Genomic DNA, 24,522 nt, shown 5'->3' with positions numbered 1-24,522 from the left:
GTGGATCGTTGTTTTAAACCTCTTGTATGCCTTTCTAAGATTCAATTATTTACAGGCAGTGATAAAACTGGAATAGTATCGGCTGGTCAAACAACATACATCCGCTCCCTCAATCATTTCCTGCAGTGATGCATTGGGATACGAAGACATGAAACAACCACGTCAGCGAATCTGAATACCCGATCCCATTAGTCGCCACAGATATGGCAGAGAACACTGATAAATGTGTTTCTATTCTCTCTACAAAGATAGAATGTTTTTGTTCACGTCATTGGGGTACATCATGCGGGGAGGGGGCGGGAGGTGTGGTGGTGGCTTATTTGGAAATGAAGATAATATTTTAACTAAAACATCATAGGTACGAATAAACAAAAAAAGTGACATCTTTATACTTGAGTCTGTGTGTATTTGTAAAGTAACCGTCGACACCTTTCACTTCACTTTTCCTGCGTTTATTTATCCCGTCCAAACGCATGTTTCCTGGCAACAATGTGACGCATTCACTCAAGACCCTGATACGACACGAACTATATGCATGTCAACTGATGGTGACATGAACTCTAAATGAAAACACTAAATGAAAAGACTGCGGGAACACTAAACGAAAAGACTACCTGAACACAAAATGAAAAGACTACATGAACACTAAATGAAAAGACAACGTTAACACTAAACGAATAAACAACATGAACACTAAATGAAAATACTACATGAACACTAAATGAAAAGACAACGTTAACACTAAACGAATACACAACATGAAGACTAAATGAATAGACTGCCTGAACACTAAATGAATAGACTACATGAACATTAAATGTAAAGACTACATCAACACTAAATGAAAAGAGTACATGAACACTAAATGAAAAGACTACATGAACGCTAAATGAAAAGAGTACATGAACACTAAATGTAAAGACTACATGAACGCTAAATGAAAAGAATACGTGAACACTAAGTGAAAAGATTACATGAACACTAAATGAATAGACTACATGAACACTTAAGGAAAAGACTACATGAACGCTAAATGTAAAGTCTACATGAACACTAAATGAAAAGACTACTTGAACATTAAATGAAAAGACTACATGAACACTAAATGAATAGACTACATGAACACTAAATGAAAAGACTACGTGAACACTAAATGAAAAGACTACTTGAACACTAAATGAAAAGACTGCATGAACACTTAATGAAAAGACTACATGATCACTGAATGTAGAGACTACTTGAACACTAAATGAAAAGACTACATGAACACTAAATGAAAAGACTACATGAACACTAAATGAAAAGACTACATGAACACTAAATGAAAAGACTACGTGAACACTTAATGAAAAGACTACATGAACACTAAATGAATAGACTACATGAACACTTAAGGAAAAGACTACATGAACGCTAAATGTAAAGTCTACATGAACACTAAATGAAAAGACTACTTGAACACCAAATGAAAAGACTACGTTAACACTTAATGAAAAGACTACATGAACACTGGATGGAATCGAGATAAGATCACACTATAATATGATTATTTATCAAGAAGTCCATCCGGGATTCGAGTGAGTGAGTTAAAATTTTACGTCACATCGGCAATAGTTCAGCCATAGAGTGACGAGAACATTAATACAATTTAAACTTAGATGAATAAAAGCCTGTCAACGACGGACAGTATAATAACTAGACTATCACAGTTAAGAAGTAAAAATAGTTGCGAACAATTAAAAGAATAATGTATGATTCGACAATACTCCGGGATTCGAACCCACACTGCAAGAGTGAGGCACCTAATCGCCAGCACACAAAGTCAGCGATCTAACCCACTCAGCCACCGAGGCTTCCACAAAATGAAAATCCGATAACTGGCAGTCTAGATCACGTACTTTTAGTACCCCTCTGACGTGTGTAAATTGGCACAGCTCCCATGGCCGAAAGCTATGAACGCACAATACAATTTAGAAAGTGGTTAAAAGTAACAAGTGTTATATTTGGGATCACACTTTATGAGTAAAGTACAGACTCTCGTACTCACTCTGTCAGAGTGGATTCGATTCCAGGACGGCGCTCAGAAAATGTACGAGAATCTGTACTTTACTCAGAAAGTGTTATCCCAAATGTAACATTTGTTACATTTGACCACTTTCTAAATGGCATTGTGTGTTATGGTTACCATACAAGAATAAACTTAGGGCCTATCTACTCTCAAATATTAAGAAGAGCTGTTTCGAATACTAGTAGTTTTTCCATCATGAGAATATGGTATGGGCTGGTCCTCTATAGATACTAAATTATGTATGTGTTTTTAAAAGGGCACGTTGTAGCGTATGTAAATGATGGTCAAATACTAATTACTGATGGTATGAGTAGTTTCCTCAAGTTAATTAAAATCAATTAACGTTTACTAATTGTTTTATCATGTCAATTTACTTTTTAATTTGACCTTATTCGTTAAAGACTGTATATATAACGAATATTGTTATTGTTGATCCATATATATAACTGGACGATGGATCAACAATAATGCGCAGAGGGTATGGTGGCTTAGCATTGGTTGTTATTGTTGATCCATCGTCCAGTTGACGATGGATCAACAATAATGCGCAGAAGGTATGGTGGCTTAGCATTGGTTGTTATTGTTGATCCATCGTCCAGTTGACGATGGATCAACAATAATGCGCAGAGGGTATGGTGGCTTAGCATTGGTTGTTATTGTTGATCCATCGTCCAGTTATATATATATATATATATATATATATATATATATATATATATATATATATATATATATGGTGGCTTAGCATTGGTTGTTATTGTTGATCCATCGTCCAGTTATATATATATAATCTTATATAACTGGACGATGGATCAACAATAACAATAACAACCAATGCTAAGCCACCATACCCTCTGCGCAGAGACGCCAACCTGGTTAGACATGGTTATTAACAATATAAACAATAATATCCGCAGTTTTTATTGAGATTTATTGAATAACACATGAATGTAGCTTGCTTCCGTAGTGACGGAAAGTATGTTTCTAGCGCAGGTGATTTAAATAATATGTTCAGGTTACACAAACAGAATTACAGGTGCAATGTCCAATACTTAATGTCAATATTGATGTAGTAATCACATAAATGAGTAGCTGGCTTTCTATCACCATGGTCCCTCCTTTTGATGTGAGCTGTAGGTACAATCAATAATTTAAAGATGCAATATCAAAAAGAAAGCTCTACAATCTGATAATTTTCTGCATATCTGGATTGGTACATAGTTCAGCAAGACATTGACTTCATAAATTGCCAAGTATTTTATCAACGCCAGGAACAATGACGACAGTTTGTTTGTTTTGTTTGGGGTGCGTGCGTGCATGCGTGTGTGTGTGTGTGTGCGTGTGTGCGTGCGTGCGTGTGTGTGTGTACACTGATCATGAGAGAAGAAAACAAATCCGTTACAGTTGAAGTTGTAAAGGTCCTTGATTGGAGACAACAAATTACAGACTGCCGTAGTTACCCTGCCCTGCCTGACTTATTCCCATTATGTTTTTGGCTAACATTATATTTATTTGAATAGACGAACCCGTGTTAGTAGAGAACCGAGTATATGCCATTTTTGGACTTAATGTTAAGAATTGACTTATTTTCTCGCTAACTTAACTTTATTTAATTAATGAAATATGATGATTAAAATGAAATTTGGAAGTGTACCTGGTGTTTTGAGTCTATACATAAAGAATGTCTGACAACGGCGAAACACAACCCAACAAGGTATTTGTTTCTGTAGGCAGGGGCTAATCACTGTACACAGCTTGGAGCAACATTTCTGTACATTCATAACAGTAACGCTTACACATGCACGCATCACTTGATGTAAGAAGATGTGTTCAGCTGCAATCGAAACATTAAAACACTCCAGTGTGTAGTACAATATTTCATTATTTGATATGTAAATCGCATTATTTCACAGGCAGTCAGTCAATCTAAGTCAACGGCTAAGAGAAACTTAAATCGACTACTTCCTTGGCATGCGTAGTTCATGCAATCAACCATTGTCTGTATTGTGGGCCTATGGCCTTCTTACTGAATAAACTGTCTGTCTGTTTGAAACGGAAATGATGTTACATGTGAACGTAACATACAATGCACAAGCTGTCAGTGTTGTTTAAATGTACATCCAATTGAAATTCCAATTAAGTATTCACATCAAATCCTGTACAAACAGCACATAGGATGTTAGCTGAATGTTGCGGTCATTATCTCATCCCATGGGTGAGTGGATGTATTGACAGTATAACCATGAATTCACACACTACATCTGTTTTGGGATGCTGAATATCAAGCCAGGTATGTTTCCAATGCGTGGTGATGTTCCTGCAGTGTCCAGTAGGGAGTGTGAGAATGTGAACTGTACTCCATTACTGGTTACAGTCTTCTTTCCTCTAACACTGTTGTAATACTTACCGGGAGATAGGTCCACACACACAGTGTAGGTTGTGCTTGGCTGCAGTAGTACAGACTCGGGAAATAGGACATCAGTCACCTTTTGGTTCATTTGAAGAGACTTCAAAGTGTTTCTTAAGGGTGCAGCAACCACTGTGTTATTTTGGTCATACACCCATATACTCAGTAGGATGTCTTCATTACTCTCTTCACGGAAGAGCTGACATCCTTTCAGGTGAATGCTGTGAGTGACAGAAAACGAGATAGCATGCCTGCTGCGTGGAAAATACCAATGCCGATCTGGCATTTTTGGAAATCTGCTTACATGTTTGCAAATATAGGACTCTTGTATCTGAGCAACGCCTGATTTCATTCTCTGTACAGTTGTAAATGGAGAAATATCAACAGTCGAGTCAACAGATCTGTCAATTATCTGAACTCTCTCACTGTTTGTCAGCACACCAGATCGGCCTACAACTTTCACCAGGAACTCCAGGGGGATGCTGGTAAACCGGATCTCATACCTCATCTCTCCCAGGAGTCTCCGTCTGTTCTCAGGCGTGTCACTCACACCTTCCTTCCTGCACCGCTCCTTTATCCACGACACGACTGCTTCAAATATGTCTGTCTCTTTCAGGTTCAGAGTGTTTGATTTAAGGAACTTTTCCAGACAGTCAGGACAAAGACCTTCAAATCCTGGAGATTTGATGACACTCTCCCCTCCTTCAGTCAGGATCGTCAGGGCCTTCTGTTCCAGGTCCAGCTCCCCGTAACCATGACACTCCTCCAGGATCTGGCAGACAGTGTCTTCTGACAGGGACGTCTCCAGGAACGTTACACACAGATCGTACAATGCATCTAGAGAATACTTTCTGGAGGTGTACATCAGTCCTGTGACTGTTTCAGTGTTGATAGTAGTCTTGTCTGTGTACACATACCTACAACAGTGTGTAGGAATACAATGTTACGATTAATTAAAACCAAGGTTTCAACTTAATTCAAATCCAAATAGCACAATCAGGTTAGGTTGTCTTTTATATATGTCACTTGTTCAGACATTTCAGTGATCCATTTACATCGCCACTTTTACACCCAATGGAATCTGTTTCATGGGATAATTCATACTGGTTATTCTGTAGTGAGGACGTTTATTGTAACCTTTATATGTTAACCTACATGATATTCTTACTTCAGACGTGCTTGGTCGGGTAGTCATGTATACAGATACAACTAGGCTACCTTGATGACGCAGGATGACTGAACACTTCAAGGACATATTAAATTGACCCTCATTGTGGAGGAATACATTTCCGTCTGCCAAGTGACTTCGAGACATTGGTATATATCACGCAAAGAAAAATGGAAGGTGTTTTGTCATTGGGTAGTTGATTGTTTTGTAAAATTAAAAGATTAATCGAACCTCAGGAACTCTTTGAAGATGTCTGCCGCAATTTCAGGAATGGTTACCTCCCCTTTCTCCGCCAGGGGGCCACAGAACATTGCATGGAAGACACAGCTGCGACTGACAAGAACGTAGCGGTGAGCTCGGACCACCTGTTTCTCTGACCCCAACAAGAAAGTGACGTCACAGAAGTCTTCCGTGTCGAGCATACGCAGATTACACTCTGTGACAGTGTTCCCTGACTGCCAGTTGTCCACATATCCAGATTCTCGGCTCTCACCGGACATTGCGAAGCTTGGAACTGACAATAAAGGAATATACAGATAAAAGCCGTGAGTAGATGATTTAAACCTTTAATATAGATAACAATTCCATTATTCGATAATAACTGCATGAGTATTAAAATTCACTTGTTTTACATCAAAACCTACAGAATCAGCTACACTTTGCATGGTGTTTTCAGGAATCCATTCACATAATGTTAATCACTGTTTTGCCCTTTGCAAAGGCACTTATAAATCACTTTTGAGCAACAATGGTTTAATTGCTAACAAACACCTTGGTTCTATATATAACTAATAAATCATATATATATAAATACACACATATATATATATATATATATAGATATAGATATAGATATAGATATATATATATATATATATATATATATATATATATATATATATATATATGGATACACGCCTATCTGAAAATGAGCGATAAATGCAAATTGAGGTAGTTTCTTCGTAGGTCAGATATCAGTTTCTCATACCTTATGTTGGATGAAATCTACAACTATCCAGTAACGTGTCAAACATCACTATCTTAGTCTATACAATTATATGTCACGCAACTTTGCAGTCAATCCTATTAAAAATGAATACCCAAAGACGACTTTTGACACACTTTTAAACATTAAAATGTACAAACCTCAAGTGTCTTACATATAAAGTGAATCAGATGCCTGAAGTGCAGATGGTGAGCATGAATATCAAAGGGACACAACTCTGTTATCATCGTTAACTTCGGGTATCGTTTTGTTCAGCCAGTCACACAGCAAACCAACCCCCCCAAAAAAAACAAAAAACAAAAAAACAAAACAAAACAAACAAAAACAACAACAAAAAACAAACAAACAACAAAAAACAAACAAACAACAACAACAAAACAAACAAACAAACAAAAACACCAACAACAAAAACAACATCTATATGACATATAGTCGCCGAGAGGTACACAACTACAGCCACAACTACAACTCAGCTTGGCAAGTTGAGGTGTTCACAGTGCCGGTCACCTATAATGGTTTTTCTTACCCTCGATGAAGATGCCCTTGCAAGCGTGAGGGTCGACATCTGGATATATGTTCAGATGAAACCAACAACTGTCCAGTTACCCATACTCAAGTGTCATACTTCACAATTTCAATCGAACAAAATAACATTTCCGCCCTTTAACAGTCAACCCTATTCAGTGTTTAAAGCACAAATATGCGGGACAAAGACTAAGCCACTAACCATAAATGTTTACAACTCAAGTCACAATGAACGTATAAAGTCAGGTGCATGTTTTGACTTGCACAAGATCATCAAAGGGACACAACTCTAGAGTCTAATACAAACTCCTTGTAACGATTTACTCTGTGGATTCCAAACATGGTTTACTTCCACTTCAATATGGCTTCAGTCACACACAGTCACACGCGTAATCACGGGACAGTCGGCAGCTGTGTTACGTATCACCTGATCTATGTGATACTGACTGACTGACAAATTACTGTTACAATATCTGCAGTTGTATATCTAACAGGGTGTGGCTGTGTTGTCAACAACTGAGTGTACAGTACTAAATCTGGTAAATACTGCTACACAGTTGTGCGAACAGTTCACCCCGTACCTGAGTTGGTGCCGATGGTTTGAACACAGGGCGCGAGAGAGTGTCCTTCGCCTGACAGACAACTGTAATCCTTGTTTCGTTTTGTCAAGACTTCCGCTTTCAAGGTGTTTATTTTATGTGCCCTACAGTTAATATCAAACGGAAGACAACTCCGTCAATCACTGGGTCGATTTTGTACAGTTCTAGATGAGTTGAAATGGGGGTCAACGTTGCGATTTTTGTACTTACATGAAAGTGCATGTGTGTGTGTGTGTGTGTGTGTTTGCCTGTGTCTGTTCCTGTGTGTGCGCCAGTGCGTGCATGTGTGCGCACGCGCGTGACAGCCAGGATAACATCAAGTACCAAACATTTTGGTTTTACGTGGACAGGGTACACTGTCACAGAGAAATTACGATTTAGGGATAAACGTTTTGCAATTCTGTGCCCTGAACTACGGATTTGGTTTGATGTAACTGTAGGCAATAGGAGCAGAAACCTGTCAATTTGGAGGAAAATCGAAATACGTTGCCCAGACACATGGAACGTTAATTCAAATGGACAGCCTAATCAAACGTGTCGATTCCAATCTTATTAAAATTAGATCTTAGTGCTCGCTACCGATACATGAGATCTGAGGACATCCCAATACAGGTCACGTCAGAAAGGCCTTTCGCGAACTTTGATTGACCAATTAAATTACTTACAATAAGTCAACATTAGCCAGTCGGAAAGCAGCTTTCACGAGCTTTACGGCACTAGTTTTAAACCGGCTACTTCCATTCCAGACTAGCTCTGAAAAATATCGATTCAAAATTTGAACACTAAACTAAAGAAACTTGAAGGTTTAATAGATGCCGAGTTTGCAAGATGGTGTGGAAAGTCTCTTCTGTTTTGAATGTTTATCCCATTGAAGCGAGAGATGGGTGATGATTTTGACGGCATGAGTCGTACAGACCGTAACTGTCGTTCAGAATACCCAATGTTAACATTTCTGATGCTACAGGATTAGAAATCACATTCCAGTTATCACTTTGCCGACACTCTGATCGGATTGAAGGTCATTCTCACATGACCCAAAAGTGGGCTAACACCACATATTTGTTTAGCTGTAGGTTTCCTTCTTCGCTAGCGGAACAGTGTTGAACATCTTGCACTTATGGTCAAGTCATCTGTGTATCTACGTTATGTTCATCAACGTCGTTCCGACTTGTTTAGAGCCTGATGTCTTCACGGAACGAGCACTTCATCGAGCAGATGACTCAAGACAAGAACGGGGTCGTCATGCACTGGGACGTGGACACCTACAGAGATGGAGACTTCGTCATTACAGTAAGTCAGCTCAGCCTTTCATCCTTCGTCAAAACATCACTGGTTTGTTCCCCCCTTACCAGTGAATGCATGCTCCCGCTTTGGGAGTAGCTACTATTATAAACCGACCAATCAAGACGCGACCTGCTTCTAGCAAGAGGGAAAGCATGACCAATGGGCGCTCAGAGATGACATAGCACAATCGGCAATATTTACCGTGCAGCATGTAAAATTATCTTACGGGCATGTACTCCACACATTGCTTCAGTAGGGCTTTTTTTACTTCTATGGGGTAACACGGCCTCATTTAATGGGTTGAGTTGACACACGCCACTACTGCACCGCCCCCAAGGTTCCTCCACAAACCCGTGAAGCAATGAGTGAAACGAATATTTACCTTGGTCTGATATTATAAAGGAATCTTATGGTTTTAAACTATTTTGACATAACTACATGCATCTGAAATTGAAATTCTCGGACTTATCTGAACACCTTGTCCCCAGGGAGAGGTATGAATACGGTGGGTGGTTCCCATGGTTAACTGCCCCTGGGGATTCAGAGATTCCCCGGCAACATTAGCTTGTCGTCCGAGGCGAATAAATGGATTGCGTGGTTAGGCTCGGTGACTTGGCTGATTGCATGTCATTAACATGTTTAACTTCAGGGTTGGAATGGGATCCGATTCCTTGTGTCCGCTATAATATGTTGGATATCGCGTTAGTAAGATGACCTTTCTGAATCATAAATATTATACAGTCTTCTAATTCTTCTAAGTCTTCTAAGCCACTAATTACACTAATTTCTAATACAGTAACGCTCCATTAATTCGATATTTACTTATCGTTGGAGATGATTTGGCATAATAGATAGCGTTGTCGAAGCTGATAATATGCAGATGTTGTTCCCAGTCAGAATGACTTCTATTGAGGGGCGGTCGTCTAAGGCGCTGCGATTCGCCAGGAATCTAAAATTGTGGGTTCGAATCTCGGTTCGCCCCGATTATGTTTCTTGGTTTGCCAGCACCATACCAGTACTCTTGGGTTTCACCAAAGTGATAAACGTCTGCGACCTGCATCACTTCGGGCTTTCCTTCCACATTGAGCTGGCACGCCACGATAAAACTGGATTAATGCCACGATATAACTGGATTACTGTTAAAAGTGGCGTTAAACCCTGGCGTTGTTGCCATCTATGTACCCAGTTTATGAACCATAAAAGGTCACCACCACTCAGCCAACGATAGTGATCAGTACTCCACGAATGTCGGATCTAGGGGCGGAGGGGAAGCCTAGTGGTTCAGGTGTTCGCTCGTCATGCCATGGACCCGGGACCGATTCCCAACACGGGTGCCGTGTTATTGCTGGAATATTGCTAAAAGCGGCATCAAACCAATTGGAAGATCTGATTTATGGGATCGGCTGGTTTTTCAAGTGTGACGTGGCTGATTGTTTGTCATCATAACGACGTGAACACTAAATGAAAAGACTACGTGAACACTAAATGAAATGACAAAATGAAAAGACGACGTGAACACTAAATGAAAAGACGACGTGAACACTAAATGAAAAGACGACGTGAACACTAAATGAAAGGATTACATGAACACTAAATGAAAAGACTATGTGAACCCTAAATGAAATGACAAAATGAAAAGACGACGTGAACACTAAATGAAAAGACGACGTGAACACTAAATGAAATGACAAAATGAAAAGACGACGTGAACACTAAATGAAAAGACGACGTGAACACTAAATGAAAAGACGACGTGAACACTAAATGAAAGGATTACATGAACACTTAATGAAAAGACAAAATGGAAAGACGACATGAACACTAAATGAAAAGACTACGTGAACATTGAATGAAAAGACTACTTGAACACTAAATGGAATTGTGATAAGACCACATAAGAATATGATCAAGTTATCACCCCGATAATTAATTATGCTTTATTCGGTTCCGGATCCGCATTTTCAGAGCTAACCGAAGTTGCTACTTTTGAGGCAACCCATTCTTTGCAAATCAGAACCTTCTATATCTTATTGTTTTCAATTGGTAAAAGAATAAATGTAGATTAAGGAAATTATGCTCACACAAATTGGCATCAAACACATTTGATTCAAGTCGCTACAACACCACTTGCCTTTGCCCTAAGTCCACCATGGACGCTTTACTATATTTTCCACCGACCATGGTTACCATGCAAGCATAAAATTGGGGCCTATCTAATAATGTTTAAAATAAAAGAGATGGAAATCACTGAAATGGATTGTTCAAGTATGATCAGGAAATGAGATATTACTGTGGCAAGTTTGTATTTTAATATTTGAAATATGTATTTTATGACACAGAATGCAGAGCCAATATATAGTTTTGTGCAAAGGAAATGCGGAATGTTTCCGGTGTATATTTTTTCAAAGAAAAACATCATATATTGTAACATGTTAATACGAAAATAATACTCGTTGAGAGAACCCTGTCTGTCCATACACTGGTTAATACTGCCTATTAAACTGTTTATAGTAGAATGGGGTAGATTCAACTGTCCCGCTGATCGTGTGCTTCCAACGGGCAGTATATCCATGCTGCAACTTGTCAACATTATCCTTCATTAGAGGGCCTGATATTGTCAGTGGGTGTTAAGATCAGGTGAAGCAGTGAAGTGCGTGGGGGGGGGGGGGGGGGGGGGGGGGGCTTATGTTGATTTAATAGTGTTAGCCCACTGACCCAGAGCCGTCCAGACCTTGTTTAGCCCCTTAATGCCGAGCCTCAGGCAGGGTAAAACAAGCGCCATCTTTTAAGTATTTCGGTATGAGGCGCCCGGGTAACGAACCCCCGACCTTCCGTTCTCCTGGCGGACGTTCTACCACTCGACCACGGATGAACATTTAGAGGGTTAGATCCGTGTAGGGATCGAAGCAAGTGTTTGATGGTCCATTACTAAAAATATTCTTTGTTTCGTCAATGATATCTTAATGAATGAGTGAGTGAGTGAAATTTTAGTTTCCCTTCGCCAATATTTCAGCCATATCGTGAGATGAAAAATCTATGTATTTATATTTTGATACAAAACTGTCACCGAGAGGCAGTTTAACTAGTATTATAGCTAAAATGGATAGAATTATCATAAAAACGCCCGCATGTTATCAGAAATGAGCGGGCCACTGTAACTTGATAATGCCCTCAAATTACTTGACGACGGGCCATTATCACGCCCGTTGTTAGGTGACGTCATAGGATAGGGATAGGTGACGTAACGTTCAATAGTGACGTCATCTGGTTTGTTCTATGACGTTTCCATATTTGTAAAAGTGGGTCAGTGACATTCGTGTTGATTGCAGTAAATGTTTCAAAATCGACATTGTTTCTATTTATTTGATAACAAATTCCATCCATTTTAGCTATAATAACGGTAACGCTATTTTTCAGGGCATTATCATTTGCTGAAGCCCTCGGTCTTTTCAACTGCCCTCCTTCGTCGGGCAGTTAATGGAAGACCTCAGGCTTCTGCAAATGATAATGCCCTGAAAAATAACGTTACCCTATTAATATATCACAGTTTTTACTTTTAAAGGTATATTTAGAATATAAAACAGATGACGGACGGCACAATATGTAAATGGACGATGGATCACCAACAACCAATTTTAAGCCACCATACCCTCTGTGCCCTAGTTAGACATGGTTATTATCAATAATAACAATAATATCCGCAGTTTGTATTGAGATTTATTGAATAACACATGATTGTAGCTCGCTTGCGTAGTGACTGAGAGTATGTTTCTAGCGGAGGTGATTCAAATCATATGTTCAGGTTACACGAACAGAATTACAGGTGCAATGTCCAATACTTTATGTCAGTTTTGATGTAGTAATCACATTAATGGGTTGCTGGCTTTCTATCACCATGGTCCCTCCTTTTATGTGAGCTGTAGGTACAATCAATAATATAAAGGTGCAATGTCAAAAAGAAAGTTCTATAATCTGATAATTTTCTGCATATCTGGATTGGTACATAGTTCAGCAAGGCATTGAATTCATATATTGCCAAAGAATGTTCTATTATCTGATAATTATCTGACTTAATGTCAATATTGATGTTTAGTTAATCACATTAATGGGGTGCTACCTTTCTATCACCATCCTTTGCTGGCTATGACTGAGTGTTTGTTGATATATACATGTCCTCTCCTTTTGAAGTGAGCTGTAGGTACAATCAATAATTTAAAGATGCAATATCTAAAGAAAGTTCTATAATCTGATAATTGTCTGCATATCTGGATTGGTACATAGTTCAGCAAGACATTGACTTCATAAATTGCCAAGTATTTTATCAACCGCCACGAACAATGACGACAGTTTGTTTGTTTTGTTTGGGGTGCGTGCGTGCGTGCGTGCGTGTGCACTGATCATTAGAGAAGAAAACAAATCCGTTACAGTTGAAGTTGTATAGGTCCTAGATTGGAGACAACAATTACAGACTGCCGTAGTTACCCTGCCCTGCCGGACTAATTCCCAATATGTTTTTGGCTAAAATTATATTTATTTGAATAGACGAACCCGTGTTAGCAGAGGACCGAGTATATGCCATCAGTGGACTTATTGTTAAGAATTGACTAATTTCTCGCTAACTTAACTTTATTTAGTAAATGAAATATTATGATTAAAATGAAATTTGGAAGTGTATCTGGTGTTGTTGGTCTATATATTGAGAATGTCTGATGGCGGCGAAACACAACCCAACAAGGTATTTGTTTCTGTAGGCAGGGGCTAATCACTGTACACAGCTTGGAGCAACATCTCTGTACATTCATAACAGTAACGCTTACACATGCACGCGTCACTTGATGTAAGAAGATGTGTTAAGCTGCAATCGAACCATTAAAACACTTCAGTGTGTAGTACAATATTTGATTATTTGATATGTAAATCGCATTATTACACAGGCAGACAGTCAATCTATAGAAACTATGAAACATGTGATGTAACATGTGAACGTAACATACAATGCACAAGCTGTCAGTGTTGTTTAAAAGTACATCCAATTGAAATTTCAAGAAAGTATTCACATCAAATCCTGTACAAACGCACACAGGATGTTAGCTGAATGTTGTGGTCATTATCTCATCCCATGGTGAGTGGAAGAATTGACAGTATCACCATGAATTCACACACTACATCTCTTTTGGGATGCTGAATATCAAGCCAGGTATGTTTCCACTCTCTGGTGATGTTCCTGCAGTGTCCAGTAGGGAGTGTGAGAAGGTGAACTGTACTCCATTACTGGTTACAGTCTTCTTTCCATCACCCCCCCTGTAATACCTACTGGGAGGTAGGTTCACACACAGAGTGTAGGTTGTGCTTGGCTGCAGTGGTACAGACTCGGGAAATAGGACATCAGTCACCTTTTGGTTCCTGTGAAGAGACTTAAAAGTGTTCCTTAAGGGTGCAGCAACCACTGTGTTATTTTGATCATACACCCTTAGACTCAGTAGGATGTAGTAGGATTCATCACTCTGTTCACCGTAGAGCTGACATCCTTCCAGGTGAATGCTGTGAGTGACTGAAAACGAGATAGCATGCGTGTGACCTGTAGTAGCAGAATAGAAATAGGGATACTCAGATGTAAATCTGCTCACATATCTACAAACATTGGACTCCTGCATCTGAGCAACGCCTGACTTCTTTCTCTGTACAGTTGTAAATGGAGAAATATCAACAGTCGAGTCAACAGATCTGTCAATTATTTGAAATCTCTCACTGTTTGTCAGCACACCAGATCGGCCAACAACTTTCACCAGGATCTCCAGGGGGAGGCTGATAAACCGGATCTGATACCTCATATCTCCCAGGAGTCTCCGTCTGTTCTCAGGCGCGTCACTCACACCTTCCTTCCTGCACCGTTCCTTTGTCCAGGACACGACTGCTTCAAATATGTCTGACTCTCTCAGGTTCAGAGTTTTTGATTTGAGGAACTTTTCCAGACAACAAGGACAGAGATCTACAAACCCTGGAGACTGGATGACTCTCTCCCCTCCTTCAGTCAGGATCTTCAAGGCCTTCTGTTCCATGTCTAGCTCCCCGTAACCATGACACTGCTCCAGGATCTGACAGACATTGTCTTCTGACAGGGACGTCTCCAGGAACGTTACACACAGATCGTACAATGCATCTAGAGAATACTTCCTGGAGGTGTACATTAGTCCTGTGACTGTTTCAGCGTTGATAGTGGCCTTGTCTGTGTACACATACCTACAACAAGGTTTCTATTTTAGAAATTTTATAATACATAATATTGTTCCTGCATTTTCGGGAAAAGATTCTTCTCTAAATTTCCAGCGTAGTGAGAGGGACATGGATGATGGTAAGACTTCACAAGCATGCCCTGTTCCTTGAATAGTGTCAGAACACAGACATTCATTTTCATTATTTGATAGTTTTGATAACAAAACAAACGGATTTGGCACCATGTTCTGTACAAAAACTGCCTTAAAACTATATACCATTATGAAAAGACGTTCATAAGTGCAATAATAGTAATTATATGGTAGCCTGACATTTATAATTGTACATAATTGTCCAATTTAATTGGCAGTTTTTAACATGAAGTCATAATATTATTACCTGAGGAAGTCTTTAAAGATTGTCGGCTCAATATCAGGGATGGTTACCTCCCCTTTCTCCACCAGGGGGCCACAGAACATGGCATGGAAGACACAGCTGCGACTGACAAGAACGTAGCGGTGAGCTCGGACCACCTGTTTCTCTGACCCCAACAGGAAAGTGACGTCACAGAAGTCTTCCGTGTCGAGCATACGCAGATTACACTCTGTGACATTCTGTGAGCTGTGGGTGGTACCGTATTCGACGCAATAAGCCCCCAGGGCACTCTCAAATTAGAAATTGGGGGCTCTTATCAGAATATTATTTTGGTGAAAAACAACAGGGTTAAAAGATCGTAAATTTCGTGGTTTATGCGGACAGCCTGAAATGTTTATATACCACAGATGTATTTTTTCCAAAATCATATTTCCCACAATTAAGGATGCATATAACACACGTATTATACACGAATAAATAAGTCTTGTGTACATTGATCAATCGGAAGGGGTGCTAATTGGGATTGTTCACTAGCCAATATATAAGCAAATATCGCCCGGGGCGCTTATTACGTCGAATACTGTAATTGGAATGCTTCGAACCGGAATGGCTCAAAAAGTTGTTGTCAGGTGTTCATCCTAACACGCTGGGGTCGGTGCCAACAGACTGGCAACACCAGGGACTAGGGCTGGGACGGGTAACTCGGATACCTGGGTTGGGTGGATACTGAGTAGGACCCGGGTACCCACAGGACTAGCCGGACCCGTGGTTAGTCACGTGATATATTGTTTAATGACAAAAAATATCTCGAACTTTTGGACCGTCCGGGTCAGCGCAACTAGCGGGTTAGTGAAGGGAAGATAAATTGAAAAAAATCGCCAATTGTTACACTACAAGTCACTAATGTCCACATTTCTTTCTGACTATGCAACCATTCCTTCTGATTTTTCATATGGTTGAATAAAGATATAACTTAATTCAACCTCGGTGTATGAATGACCAGATTGTTTAATACATGTATCTAAATATGTTTTGCCAGGGCTAAGCTCAACATGTTCCCAATCGGACATTTTGAGACAACTCCTTGGACCTACAGCGGGTACCCGGGTAGGGTCAAGTAATAGGGGGATGGGTACCCGGGTAGTAAATTTGGACTCGTCCCAGCCCTGCAAGGGACCGACCACGTTCTGGACGTTCACGAGTCACAGTGCCAGCAAATTTGGACGTACGGACGGATGTTATGCTCTCGTAATCGATGCCTTGCACCAGGCCAGGGGTTCTGTGAGTTTTCAAAGTTGCAGTTTGAAACCGATATCGCAGGTGAAAGAGACGAATATAATTATCATGCTCGCGGGAGGATATTCGTCCTGTATTCAAAGATTTGTTAATGCCGTATTTCCTTGTCCAAATAGTGCATTAATAATTTGTGTGAACTCAGCTGAATGACAAACTGGACTATTTGTTCAGCATAGGCCTGACAACAGTTTCGTATAGCCAATACTGGATAATAGCTGCAGCTATGCAGTAACCTAAGTGTCACTATCTTCGCGCACATATTTCACCAAACGTTTCAGTCAAACCTATTTAGTTCGGGGTTTGTTCTAAAACGGACATTGAAAGACCTTTATGCAATTTAATATAATTTTTACAAACCTCAATTATCTTACACTTGCATTGAGTCCAATTCATGTTTTGACATGTCAAAGTTATCAAAGGGAAATAACTCTGTACAAGAATGTTCCAAAAGGCGCCTGTTGTTTATGATGGATAATTCACATCGTTAACTTCGGATATAATCGCTTTGTTCCGTCACACACACGCATCATGACTGTGATGGCTTGCATCTGAGATTCTCTGAACATCTGACTGTTACAATATCTGCAGTTGCAGATATCACAGAGGCGTGGTTGTGTTGTCAACACCAAGGTATACACCACTAAATACTTCTAAACCTGGTAAATACTGCTATAAATCTGACACATCGTTCAGTAGAGCTGTGCGAACAGTTTACCCCTTACCTGGGTTGGTGCAGATGGTTTTAACACAGCGAGCGGGAGAGTGACTTTCACCTGTCGGACGCCTGTAATCCTAGTTTCGTTTTGACAAAACTTCCGCATTCCAGGAGTATATCTTATGTGCGCACCAGTTAATATCAAAAGGACAACTCTAGACCACGGAGGTGGTCTACAATTTGTCAGTATGGTAAAACCAAAGTATATGTATACAAAAGCTGCCGAGAAAACAAAGGAATACACACGTTTAAGTGTGGCTAAAATGGAGAGAAAAACAAGGAATTGTTATTCGATGGTGATTTAGTTGATACAGGTATCATAGTTGGTTTTTTCACCTGGAGTTAGCAGTATTTCGGGGACTGTTTACAGCCTATTAACGATATGATAACGTTTGTAATGTTTTGGTCAAATAAAAAATGTTTAACATAGACCACAGAGGAGAATACTGTAGAGTTTAGTATATAGACAGTGAAACCTCGTGGTCAGGCTTTGGTTGATGCATGTCATCGATCCCAATTGCGTGGATCGATGCTCCTGATATTAATCACTGGACTGTCTGGTCCAGACTCCATTATTTACAGACCGCCGTCATATAGCTGGAATATTGCTGAGTGCGGCGTTAACCAGCCAACCAACCAACCAGTCTTCACGGGTCTTTGTTTAAGCTCTGCTCCTCACTGAGTTACGCGGGTTACCACCGCTAATGTCCTGTTAACCAGGAATTATCACAACCCAAAGTATTCTCATTTTATGTTTGTAACACATGGGTCTATTACAATGACCATGAGAGCAGACAAGAATCCATGGATTGGAAACGATTCTGGCCTCCCAAAACCAAGAACCACCTTGTTTTGGGTCACCAAAAGCTAAATACACATAGGTTATTTACCACATGGACCCGCCCTGTAATGCTGGAATACTGCTAAAAGCGGCGCAAACCCAAACTCACTAACTGTGAATGTTGAACATTATGCCAATTTCTTTAATAGATTGTGCGAATCTTTCAAAGAGAAGCGTTACGATAAACTGCGTCATGGCGTTCTCCTCCATCAAGACAATGCCCCAGTTTACTCCAGGCAGGTGGCAATGGCTGCTGTAGGGGAAGGTGGATACCAGCTTCTACCACAAGCACCTTATTCATCAAAGTGTGGCGGTCGGGTAGTCTAGTCTAGTCTAGACCCGGGTTCGTTATTCCCGACATGGGTACAATGTGTGAAGCTCATTTCTGGTGTCCCCCGCCGTGATATTCCTGAAACATTGCTAAAAGCGGCGTAAAAACATCATACTCACTCACTCATCAGAGATGGCCCCTAGTAATGTCTTTTTTCTAAATTTGAACAAGACTTAACGAGGATTAGAGCAGGAATAGACCACTGGCATTAATACAAAACCAAACTAACCTGGAGAAGAGAGGGAAAAGATGTATTGCACTTCAAGGAAAGTATGATTAACCAATGAACAATGATTAAAACTCACGACATTTCACGTTCATGCATGCCAGACTTTTAAACGTCTTGATATCCCCTCGTACAAAATGTGACAACGCACGCACGCACGCACGCACGCACGCACGCACGCACGCACGATCAAGCATGAAGGATTAACTGGATCCAAATGCCTTACTTACTTCTCGTTAATCCTCTATGTGAAGAAGTGTGTGTAATTAACTTGCTTTATGGGAATGAACGTCATGACTTAATCGAGTCATATAACACAAGAAAAATCCTGCACTGTCAGGGAACGACGACACAATCAGTCAGGACAGACATTATGAACACCCAAACCCTTCAGTTAATATCAAACGCAGAACAACTGGTACTGGGTCACTGGGTCGAGTTTCTACAGTTCTTGGTGAGGTGAAATAGGGATAACGTCACGTTCAAGATTATTGCACTTTCATAGGTACGGGCATGTGTGTATGTGCGTGCGTGCGTGCGTGCGTGCGTGCGTGCGTGCGTGCGTGCGGGTGTTGGTGAGTGCACTTATCGGGAGTAATGCTCGTTTTATAGTGCTGACCGACTGAGATACCATGCATTAGTTTAAACATGGATATCCCACTCAGGCGCAATATACTGACTCCGAGCCCACCAGCCCTTGTTTTAGCCCCTCAATGCCGAGGGACAGACAGGGCAACAACAATTTAAGTAACCTCTTTTTACGTATTGTGGTATGACGTGGCCAGGAGCTCAAACCACCGGCCTTACGCTCTCCGGGCAGGCGCTCTTTCAACTAGACAATGGAGGCGGTTTACTGTACTCGGGCGTGGGGTAGCGTTGCGACTGAAGCCCTTCATTGAGAAAGCCAATTCTTGTAAACTGGAAACGTTATCTGCTAGTATTCTATGAAAGCCTTAGAAAGTCGCGTTTAGAATATGGGGTAAAAGTGATAACAGGATTGACTTATTTTGATTTCAACTGCTATCAAATATAAACCGACGGGATCTCCACTTTCTCCTGTAATCTACATGACCACGTGAATAAAAATCATAAGAAATCACCGCTCAAACCAGAATACAGTGTACGAGTTCGAATCACTATCAAATACTGATGATACCACGTGTTGGTGAAAAATGTATCTTATCCTACCGGTGGCCTCTTTCACAAACAAATACAAAGGAAAGGCAAGTGTTCACCTGTAAAAACGCTGTTAGCGGCAGATGGTACGAGCCTAAAAAGGGGGGCACGGGAGGCCCAAGGCGCCGCAATTTGCTGTGCAGAGCTGTGTCCCTTGGGTACGCCAGAAACCTATTATCATTTGTTCGAATCCGGTTTGCCCCGATTATGTTTCTAGGTTTATCAGCACCATACCCGTGCTCTTAGATTTCACTAAAGTGGTAAACGTCTGAGACCTGCATCACTCCGGACTTTCCTCCCACATTCAGCTGACACGCCGTGACATAACTGGCATACTGTTCAAAGAAGCGTGACACCAAAATAGGGAATTGTGAGATATAAACTATAGCGGGCAAAAGAAACGCCACCAAATAAATGATGGCCGTCAGGTTTCAACAAATTTGCTAAACAGCATGTAAACAATGCAATTTACCTATTCTCTTTGAACACGTGCACGTGCTTCACATGATTTGCGATTAAGGTGAATTTAATCACTACAAAATGCAAAATGTACACAAAGTCACCCGTATGAAATTCTGGTACAAAACATGAGCTGGATTGTACTCTCTCGTCACATGAACCCGTTTAAAACAACGAACATGCCTCGAGTAACGCAGAGCAGAGGGAGATGACCATATATATGTCCAAGAAGTGGAGCCTTATGGAGATGGTAGTGCCATGGTTTGGGGTGGCATCTGCGAGGACCAGTAGACAGATCTGGTCATCATCGACGAAATCTCAGTGCACGTCGTTACATTGGGTTTTTTTTATACTAAAACACCAACTGTTACGAAATTTTGCGTCTGTTTTGTTTTAGACCATGTTTAAGCCAATCCTGCAAATTGAAAGTTTTATAAATACTGTAAAAAAACAAGTCCAAGTATTTCATTTACAAGCGTCACCTTGATCGGACTACAGTTGTTTAGGTTGCAGGTTACGGATAATGTTTTCATCCCCTTATCCCCACGCATAAGGGTCGACATATAGAAACACTGAGGCGGCCCCCATACTTCACAATCGAAAGAATCACATTTAATATTGAAACTCACAAATATACTGGATAACGACTGCTGCATGCTCTGACGAGACAAGATGATTCAAAAGGTGCAACGATTCTAATAAAAAAGTGTTGTTCATCTGTGGATTCTACACGTAGCTTACTTCGACTTCAATGCTGTTTTAATTACTGACAGTGACACGTAATGACAGGACAGTCGGTAGCTGTGTTAAGTATCACCTGATCTATGTGATGCTGACTGACTGACAAATGACTGTTACAATATCTGCAGTTGTACATCTAACAGGGTCTGGCTGTGTTGTGTACTGCTAAATCTAGTTATACCCCACACATTGTACACAAGACAAAGCATCGTTTAGTTGGTTTGTTTGTTGTTTAACGCCTCACTCAGCAATATTCCAGCTATATGGCTTCGGTCTGTAAATAATGGAGTCCGGACCAGACAGTCCAGTTATTGACATCATGAACATCGATCCACGCAATTGGGATACGATGACATGCATCAACCAAGTCAGCGAGCCTGACCACCCGATCCCGTGAGTCGCCTCTTACGATCGTTTAGTGCAGTTATGTGAACAGTTACTTACCTGGGTTGATGCAGATGGTTTGAACACCGCCTCTAAGTTTCGGATCATTGTCTTGCTGGAATACCAACCCGTCACCATACAAAACTTGTGCTGTGTGAAGGAGATGTCCCTGAAGAATATCATTGCCGATGCGAGGTAAAACAAAAAGAAGAAAATATCAGTGTACACTACACTTGTCATATTACCTTCAAATACACATAATGGTGTGGCTCCCAACACAGACAGCCAACCCCACACACCAAATTTAGGACTGTACTTTGGACGCTGGTAGTTTTTTTCTGTACCTTTGGTCCACATTTTTATACAGAATGGCTATAAGCACTCTGAACTTTCATATGAGAAGTTATGTGTCTCAAGTGAAATTTCTATGTTCCAAACACCAGTTCAAACGTCGTTCTTGCTGTTCTGGTTTTAGGAGTGGTGATGGAATTCCTCGGGATTTCTGCCAATCCATTGCATGCAAATGCGTTCTTATTGTCTCTTTAGAAACATTTACTGTTTCTCGATTAATCATTTCATGTCTAATATTTTCTGTCTTCATGCGTCTGATTTTAGACGCCAATATACCAAGTCTTACCAAGGGGGACAACTCTGGTCATACTTTACAAATATGACACGCCCACAGGCCCCTGAAGCGGGATAGTGATATTACTGAGACACTGGACCCATATATCACTATCCTGCTTCAAGAGCCTGTGGACACCATGAATGAAAGTCAGAACAAGTTCTACAGACACCCTTCCTATGGTTAATAGTGTTGATGGCCAAAACGGTAAGAAATATTCTCAGTACTTGCTGGTCAAATTATATGTGTTCAGTAAGTAATGGAAATCAGTAATCATGGATCGAATATGTGACTTCACAAGCAACATGGAACTTGAATTGGATACTGTGAATCGTGCTTTGTATGTAAAACATCGCGTATCCAATAAAATGCTATATAAAATTGAAGTTTGTTTATTTAATTTGTTTTCTTCTGGAACCCATTTTCCTACCAAATCAATCTTCCTGAGTCAAAGGAGTTAATTAACTGACTGTCAAAGTCCAGAAACTGGACTTTGACAGTCAGTTAACTCCCTTGCCTCAGGAAGATGACCTATATCTGTAATTTTCTTCCAGTCACTGCAATACTAGTGTCTCTATTAAGTCCATGATGCCTCAAAACATAATTTCGGTGTGTCAGGGAAGGTGTCCAACATTGGACCCGTAAGGTATGTATTACTTAATTCTTTCACCACAACATTAACAGGTTCAGGACACAATGCAAGGCGTAATCATGGTTCTAATATTCCTGTCTGGACCCAGGTGTAACCGTTGGTCCCATTGCTAGTATCTGACTGTTGCTCATGGTTCTACGTATGTAGTGTACAAAAAGCGGAAAAATGTAATCAATTGTTACCAAGAAGTACACAGTTATATCCAACGTCCACGAAAATCAAACAAACGATAGCACACAGCAGATAAGAACAAAAAAACATGTCAATATATTTCCAATGCTTTCTAGAGATCTGCAATGTTTTCCAATGTTTCCAATTTGGGAGATATGTAAGGAGTGTTCTAGAGATGGCGACATGCAGTTTTGAAGAAAGTAAACATATTTCAACGCAAAAGCAAACAGGTGTGCGTGCCTGTGCCTTAAAAATGACATGTACTCACACGCAAAAGAAACGCAAGTGGTTTTAAGCAAATAGGTAACAAACACGGAACCATAAGTTGATACGAGTTTTAGCATGTAGAGAAGCCTGATGGTGTTATCAATATTTTTGGTTGCATTTTGGCAGCCCCGAGTAAAAACGCAACATAAAAAACGAATCGCCAAAACTTCAATGAATATGTGGGTATCATGCACCCATTTCTCGCGAAATCGAAAATGCACGAACTGTAGTGGGTAAAAACTAGGGCCGATTCTTGGACCTACCACTCCCTGGTCAACAATGCCACGCCTAGCTCAAATTCAGAGAAACCAGGCTATCGGACGTTTGGAAGCTGGAGAGTCTGTCCAAGATGTTGCCCGTCATTTCAACGTTAACATAACCACAATTTACCGTCTCCTGCATCGATACAATGCTACACAGACCACAGATGACCTTCCTCGGAGCGGTCGTCCTAGGGTCACCACACCTCGACAAGATCGGCAGATTACCCGTCAACACCAGGGACATCCGTTCCTAAGTGCAAGTAAAAGTGCTCGACAGACCATAGGAACACCATCTTCCCGAGGCAAGGAAGTTAACTGACTTTAAAAGTCCAGTTTCCACCCTTGCCGAACTAGGCTGGAATTACTGGGCTCGATCGTTGCGCCACCAGTGGCTATTACCAATTATGTCCCTTCTAAGCCTCTCCTATGGACCAATCAGATTCCACCTCTCGTATCACTTGCGTTTGCTTCACACAAAATGGTGGCGCCCAGTCAGGACGATCTGATCGATAATCAAGATCTATATTGTGATAAAACTAAAACGGGTCTTACATCACGAAAAGCATCAAATCACGTGAGCACCTTGATTAAAAACATGAAAGGATTTGGAAAATATCTGCTGACAACGAATTGGCGATGCAAATGCTTTGCAAACCCTGCAATCGATCGAAATCTGCACGACAGTTTACGAACCGGATTTTGCTTTCGGTGCGCGATTTTGATTGGACTT

At 40.5% G+C, this 24,522-nt stretch overlaps 2 protein-coding genes across 5 annotated transcripts; both read right to left on the bottom strand.

The window, feature by feature from the left end:
- Nucleotides 1–2,982: 2,982 nt before the first annotated feature.
- Nucleotides 2,983–17,770, bottom strand: LOC124138391 (BTB/POZ domain-containing protein 6-like). Of its 4 annotated transcripts, none has more exons than XM_046505007.2 (3): nt 17,664–17,770; nt 5,875–6,157; nt 2,983–5,392 (listed from the first exon to the last, which is right to left on the bottom strand). In XM_046505007.2, the coding sequence occupies exons 2-3, from the start codon at nt 6,141–6,143 to the stop codon at nt 4,324–4,326; spliced, it is 1,338 nt and encodes a 445-aa protein (XP_046360963.2). In that variant the 5' UTR covers nt 6,144–6,157; nt 17,664–17,770; the 3' UTR covers nt 2,983–4,323. The 4 variants fall into 4 exon arrangements, with proteins under 4 accessions (XP_046360963.2, XP_046360962.2, XP_048245283.1 ...); XM_046505006.2 differs by lacking the exon at nt 17,664–17,770 and adding an exon at nt 7,756–7,835; XM_048389326.1 differs by lacking the exon at nt 17,664–17,770 and adding an exon at nt 6,804–6,915.
- On the bottom strand, nt 14,037–15,931 carry LOC124138392 (BTB/POZ domain-containing protein 6-like). The gene is made up of 2 exons (XM_046505009.2): nt 15,670–15,931; nt 14,037–15,297 (listed from the first exon to the last, which is right to left on the bottom strand). Exons 1-2 carry the CDS (start codon nt 15,858–15,860, stop codon nt 14,220–14,222), a joined length of 1,269 nt encoding a protein of 422 aa, XP_046360965.2. The 5' UTR covers nt 15,861–15,931; the 3' UTR covers nt 14,037–14,219.
- Nucleotides 17,771–24,522: the final 6,752 nt, after the last annotated feature.

This window comes from Haliotis rufescens, unplaced genomic scaffold (genome assembly GCF_023055435.1).
Source record: "Haliotis rufescens isolate VD_foot unplaced genomic scaffold, xgHalRufe1.0.p SCAF_8, whole genome shotgun sequence".
Classification (NCBI taxonomy): Eukaryota; Metazoa; Mollusca; class Gastropoda; order Lepetellida; family Haliotidae; genus Haliotis; species Haliotis rufescens.
The sequence above is the reverse complement of the archived record's forward strand: the minus strand, read 5'-3'. Positions and strand labels throughout refer to the sequence as shown.

What these genes read in the sequence shown, in the direction of transcription:
- LOC124138391 (XM_048389326.1), bottom strand. Translation starts at nt 6,876, where the DNA reads ATGATAACAGAGTTGTGTCCCTTTGATATTCATGCTCACCATCTGCAC. An exon ending in GCATCTGATTCACTTTATAT is followed by an intron (nt 6,158 to 6,803) that starts GTAAGACACTTG and finishes CTTTATTGTCAG; the next exon opens with TTCCAAGCTTCGCAATGTCC. An exon ending in ATCTTCAAAGAGTTCCTGAG is followed by an intron (nt 5,393 to 5,874) that starts GTTCGATTAATC and finishes ACACTGTTGTAG; the next exon opens with GTATGTGTACACAGACAAGA.
- LOC124138392 (XM_046505009.2), bottom strand. Translation starts at nt 15,860, where the DNA reads ATGCTCGACACGGAAGACTTCTGTGACGTCACTTTCCTGTTGGGGTCA. An exon ending in ATCTTTAAAGACTTCCTCAG is followed by an intron (nt 15,298 to 15,669) that starts GTAATAATATTA and finishes ACCTTGTTGTAG; the next exon opens with GTATGTGTACACAGACAAGG.